The sequence below is a fragment of the Oncorhynchus kisutch genome, unplaced genomic scaffold, assembly GCF_002021735.2.
Source record: "Oncorhynchus kisutch isolate 150728-3 unplaced genomic scaffold, Okis_V2 scaffold891, whole genome shotgun sequence".
In the NCBI taxonomy this organism is placed as follows: Eukaryota; Metazoa; Chordata; class Actinopteri; order Salmoniformes; family Salmonidae; genus Oncorhynchus; species Oncorhynchus kisutch.
Window position 1 is genome coordinate 39,764 of NW_022262836.1, and position 5,610 is coordinate 45,373.

General features: G+C 41.9%; 1 protein-coding gene across 2 annotated transcripts; it reads right to left on the bottom strand.

Annotated features, from left to right (window-relative positions):
* Positions 1–1,655: 1,655 nt before the first annotated feature.
* LOC116362880 (L-rhamnose-binding lectin CSL3-like) lies at positions 1,656–4,906 on the bottom strand. Of its 2 annotated transcripts, none has more exons than XM_031816880.1 (9): positions 4,779–4,906; positions 4,484–4,519; positions 4,359–4,403; positions 4,083–4,218; positions 3,838–3,956; positions 2,558–2,602; positions 2,322–2,457; positions 2,137–2,244; positions 1,656–1,917 (listed from the first exon to the last, which is right to left on the bottom strand). In XM_031816880.1, exons 1-8 carry the CDS (start codon positions 4,807–4,809, stop codon positions 2,139–2,141), a joined length of 654 nt encoding a protein of 217 aa, XP_031672740.1. In that variant the 5' UTR covers positions 4,810–4,906; the 3' UTR covers positions 1,656–1,917; positions 2,137–2,138. The 2 variants fall into 2 exon arrangements, with proteins under 2 accessions (XP_031672740.1, XP_031672739.1); XM_031816879.1 differs by having other exon boundaries at positions 1,656–1,888; positions 4,779–4,905.
* Between the last annotated feature and the right edge of the window lie 704 nt (positions 4,907–5,610).

Consider the following 5,610-nt stretch of genomic DNA (forward strand, 5'->3'; position numbering starts at 1 on the left):
AACCAGCAGTGGGATGATGGGTGGTATGCAGGACTAGCTGGCTATATAATGAATATAAATTGGGTGTTGTGAGATTATTCAATATAAAAGCACTAAACATCTCTAGAATCTTCACTTATTCAAAAGTTTCACTTGAACCCTAAATGGTTTTCAAGTAAAATACTAAGAAAAGCGAATTCACTGTTTAAATAGCCTTTTGCCTGTGTATGGATTTCGATGTCTCATTTTTGATTGACTGCAAATGATACCTTTTTCAAAGTCTCTGTTTTTCAAACAAGCATTGCAGAGCTGGCTACAATTTTAATTTCATCCCCCTGAAAAGATAGAACAAATATTATGGCTGAATATAAATGTGCTGGGTTATGAAAGACCTGTATTTATGGGAAACAAGTTTGAAAAAGGGTATTTTGTATTTAAATGATATTCGAATGGTTGACTTGTCTTTAATGGAGTTATCAGAATTATTTGGAAAGGTCTACTCAGTCCAAGATTATAACCAATTGATTACAGCATTACCCCAAAAATGGAGGCAGGTGGCAGCAGGAGGTAGGGAAGGTGTCTGTCTGCCCAATATAAATTATCAGAACTTGCAGACGAATACAAATAGCATAAATAGGAAAGTATACCAGTTTCATTTGAGGACCAGGATGTTGTGTCATTTAGATTGCAAAATAGTTGGGAAGCGATATTTGATTTACCGATTCCATGGGACAGGGTTTATGAGTTAATTCAAGACTTGTGCTTTTCAGCTAATGCAGATTTAGTTGAGAATACAGAATCAATTGACAATTTATTTTAGTATTTCCCTCAAGTAGCTTCTCAGGAATGGTTGAAAATGCAAAACATTGATCTAAAATTGACACTAAATATCCTTTTGGAGAGCAAGTCAATTAATAATAATTATAGTCTCTCAACTCAATCTGTAGTCTATTCAATAGAAATTGTATGTTAATCACAGCATAGTTGAAATATGCTGCGTAGTGTCTGGCCAGCAGAGACAGGTGGGATGGGCTAAGGGAAGCTGAGGTTTGGGATGTGGAATTGGAGATAAGGGGGAGTGGAGTTGCTGGGCAAAGGATTAATTCCAAATACATTTGAATGACACTGAGGGGCTTTGTTGATACAGTTGAGGCTGATGCCATGCAGGTGTTTGTACAAATGCATACACTCATTCAAATGCTCATAGATGGACATGGTTCCATACACCGTTGGCCTTGCTGTTATATTGGCCTGTATGTTTCTCGTTCATTGGTGGTGCATGGGGCAGGGAATGGAATTGAATGTATTTCTCAGGGTGGAATCTGATGCTTGAGGGGCAGCTCTTGGAGGGCTGTATCGGTCAGGTCCCCATTTGACAGTGGGAGATCTGTCGACGTGCCGTTGACCCTTTGTGTCTCTGGCTAAGAGGCTGTTAGATGACTAATGTGATGTGGTTGGGCAGCTTCCCTGTAAGTATGTTTATTACCAGATGAAATAGTCAAACTGAATCTACACAGAAAGGGAACATTTGGTTCATGAGCCAACCACTTAACGAGCAAGGTTTGTAGAGTCTACACATTGTATTAAAATGTTTACCTATCCAGGCCTGCTTTGTGACCAGATTAGCTGTTGATGCATACGAATTAGGACCAGTAAGAGAGAATAAAGGACACATGTTCAGTAATATTGGTGTGACATTTATTAATGTACAAGAGGCAACTAGTATCGTCTTCCTGCCGCTTCGTTTAATTCAGCCACAGTTCAGAAATTGTTTAAGAAATGCTTCAGCACAATGTACACGGGTTTACAATGGTCATTGAAGTTGATTTAGAGGTTGGAGGAAAACAGCACGACCTGATGAAGATATCCCAGAAGCCTTGTACATCTTCAGGTTCCCCAGGAAGATATCCTGCAAGACAAAATCGTCAGCAGGGTAGCCTAGTGGTTAGAGAGTTGGACTAGTAACCGAAAGGTTGCAAGTACAAATCATGAGCTGACAATGTACAAATATTTCGTTCTGCCCCTGAACAGGCAGTCAACCCACTGTTCCTAGGCCATCATTGAAATTAAGAATTTGTTCTTAACTGCCATGCTAAATAAAGGTAAAATACAACACGAATTCTAGTTCCCAGTCATGTGCACCTATACAAAACTCACATTCAGTCACAGGTGTAAGCCACATCCAAGTACTTATAGGTTCCGACACAGGGGTCACCGAACACAGAGTTGGATACCTTGACGATACACTGGCGCTTTCCATCACACCTGTGTGTCAACAGGTAGAGGTTAACACCACAGCCAATGACTTCCTACAGCTAAATGCACACTGAAGGTTTCAGTACCTTTCTGCCATTTTGCTGGTGGTGGATTGGCTGAGGCAGTTGGTGTTTTTGAGTTGTTGATGTGGGCGCCCAATGGAACACACATCGTGTTGACGACGACCATAGTTGGCACGCTGAATACGGATCTCACCTCGATCTGAGGAAGAGAAAGGACAAACCTTGGTGTTGGTGTGGGCTAGTGACTAATATACACGGCACCACATGATTAAACTGTACGGTAGTGTTGACCAGCTTACCACATAGTAGTTGAGAATCAGAGCCTTCACATATGATGCTGCTTACTGCAAAGACAACACAGGAGTTACACCACTGGCCAGACAAATTAAGACATACATTAGCCTGGTGAAGTGTTAGTGATGCGCACTGACAGGGAATGTTGATTTCAGGTGCATTTTCTAAAAGTCATTATAAACTCGTTAGCATGAACCAAAGTACAAAAAGTTAGGCGCGTCATCTTCCACCGTTACCTTTTAGTTTCACTTCCTTATGAGCAGTTCTCGAAATGCTAACATTTTAAGCAAACTGGCTGGCTAGACCTAAACTGTTGAAAAAATAAAGTCGACCCCGCTACACCCAATCTGTGCAGTTTGTGCCATCTGTCAGATTGGCTATAAACCCTGCAAAACTGTAGGAGTTGCGCTAGCTAGTTACCGTTCACTGAAACATGGTAAACCAGATTAAGTGCACAAGCATCATATAAGCTTGACACTTGCCTTCCATGTTCTTGCTGGCTAATTGAGCTAGATATGTCAATTTAACAAGGAACAGCAGCAGCATATGAGACAAGTCAAAAAAGTTACTGCAAAAAGGGTCAATGCAGATAGTCATTCAGCAGTTAAGGCTTGGGGGAAGTAGAAGCCTTTCAGGGTCCTGTTGGTTCCAGACTTGGTGCAGCCGTACCATTTGTTATGGAGTAGCAGAGACCAGTATAACTTGGGGGGTGCGAGTCTTTGACAATGTAGAGCCTGCCGACACAGGTGGTGTCGAAATCCTGATGCAGGGAGCGCGGCCTCTGATGTACTGGGCCGTACGCGATACCCTCTGTAGCACCTTGTGGTCAGATGCCATACCTAGTGGTGATGCAGCCAGTCAAAAAGCTCTCAATGGTGTAGAATTCAGAATCGGAGGGCTGACACCAATCCTTTTAGCCTCCTGGCAGGGAAGGGCTCAGCCCTCCATTTCCTGTAGTCCACTACCAGTTCCTTCGGCATCTTGGCACCACACTGCCAGGTCTCTGACCTCCCTATAGGCTACTCAAACTAAACAAGTTGCATATCCACAGCTTGCTAGGGTTAGTTAGCAGTTGAGGGTGGTTTACACTTGGAGAAACAAAAGTTAACAAGCTGGTACCATAGGGGAACCAACCCATTATATTCCTTTTCTAGCAATCAGCTGAGCTTACTTTTTTACAAGATTAAAAGTGGGTAGGAGAATTAACAATGTCCCAACATGACACAGTCATACCAACACTAAATATTAAATACTAAATATTATTAGCACACATTCAGAGACTGACTTGTTTCTTGCTGTTGGACACAGGAGTATTTGGTGTCCAGGTACTTATAAGTCCCGACACAGGGGTCTCCAAAAACGAAATTGGATGCAGGGACAATACACTCGCTCTTCCCACCGCATCTGTGTGTTTCAAAGACATGTTGAGGTCATGAGTTCATACAGGTAAACACAACAGGTTCCAGCACATTTCTGCCATCTTGCTGGTGGTTGTTTACACTACAGCCAAGGAGTTACAGGTTCTAGTACCTTTCTGCCATCTTGCTGGTGGAGGATTGGCTGAGGCAGTTGGTGTCGGTGAGTTGGTTATCAGGGCGCCCAATAGAACAAACATCGTGTTGACGACGACCGTAGTTCGCACGCTTGATATGGATCTTACCTCCATCTGAGGGAGATGGAGAACAGTGAGGCACGAAGGAGAGCCAAGTATGGGTCTCTATGGTGTGGGCTAGTGACGCTAATCTACAGTATAAACGATCATAGGTGGTCGGTGAGTATACTGTTCAGCAGTATGGACTAGCTTACCACATTGCAGTAAAGCATCAGAGCCTTCACACGTGATGCTGATTGCTGCCAGGACAAATAAACAGGAATTACACACCACTCACATTAGCTTGGTTAAGTAGTATCATCATTATTACATACAGTACCTCCATCTGTTAGTGTGCAGCAAGCTGTAGCCAGCACTGAAACAACATCACACAGCTAGTTCAGCAACATTCAACATCATATGCACTTGGACCATGAAGCTACAACTCAGCATTGGTCTCTATACGCAAGTTCAGCATTTGGTCTCATATTCCATGCTTTGAATACCTTTTTGCCCAAAAGGAACTGAATGTCCCTCAAATCATATTACATGTACTTCTTTTCACTCACAAATACAAACATTGTCATATATATTTAAATTCTAATCTGCATCAGATAAAGATTTTGTATACTCACATGTGACCACCGTCAGTCTCAAAATGCACATGATGCCAGGTACAGGAGTGGTACTAACAGAGAAAATGCAACTGATGATAACAAGATCCAATACACCTGGTATTTATGTTATGTGACATGTCTTAATTTACCCAGGTGTATCTATTTGTCTCCAGGTGCACCTCATTGCAATTAGGGGCCTGCGTTTGGTGGTCAAAACCTGGCTATTGAGTCAGTCTCATGGAGTTAGATAGAGGACTCTAGATGGATGAAATCCATGTTGGCATGAACATTGCCACTGAGGGCTTCCAACAAAGTAGCCATCTAGGTGGAGCTTCTCAAATCAAATCAAATCAAATTTTATTTGTCACATAAACATGGTTAGCAGATGTTAATGCGAGTGTAGCGAAATGCTTGTGCTTCTAGTTCCGACAATGCAGTAATAACCAACAAGTAATCTAACTAACAACTCCAAAACTACTGTCTTATACACAGTGTAAGGGGATAAAGAATATGTACATAAGGATATATGAATGAGTGATGGTACAGAGCAGCGGCTAGTAATACATGTATTACATAAGGATACAGTCGATGATATAGAGTACAGTATATACGTATGCATATGAGATGAATAATGTAGGGTAAGTAACATTATATAAGGTAGCATTGTTTAAAGTGGCTAGTGATATATTTACATCATTTCCCATCAATTCCCATTATTAAAGTGGCTGGAGTTGAGTCAGTGTCAGTGTGTTGGCAGCAGCCACTCAATGTTAGAGGTGGCTGTTTAACAGTCTGATGGCCTTGAGATAGAAGCTGTTTTTCAGTCTCTCGGTCCCAGCTTTGATGCACC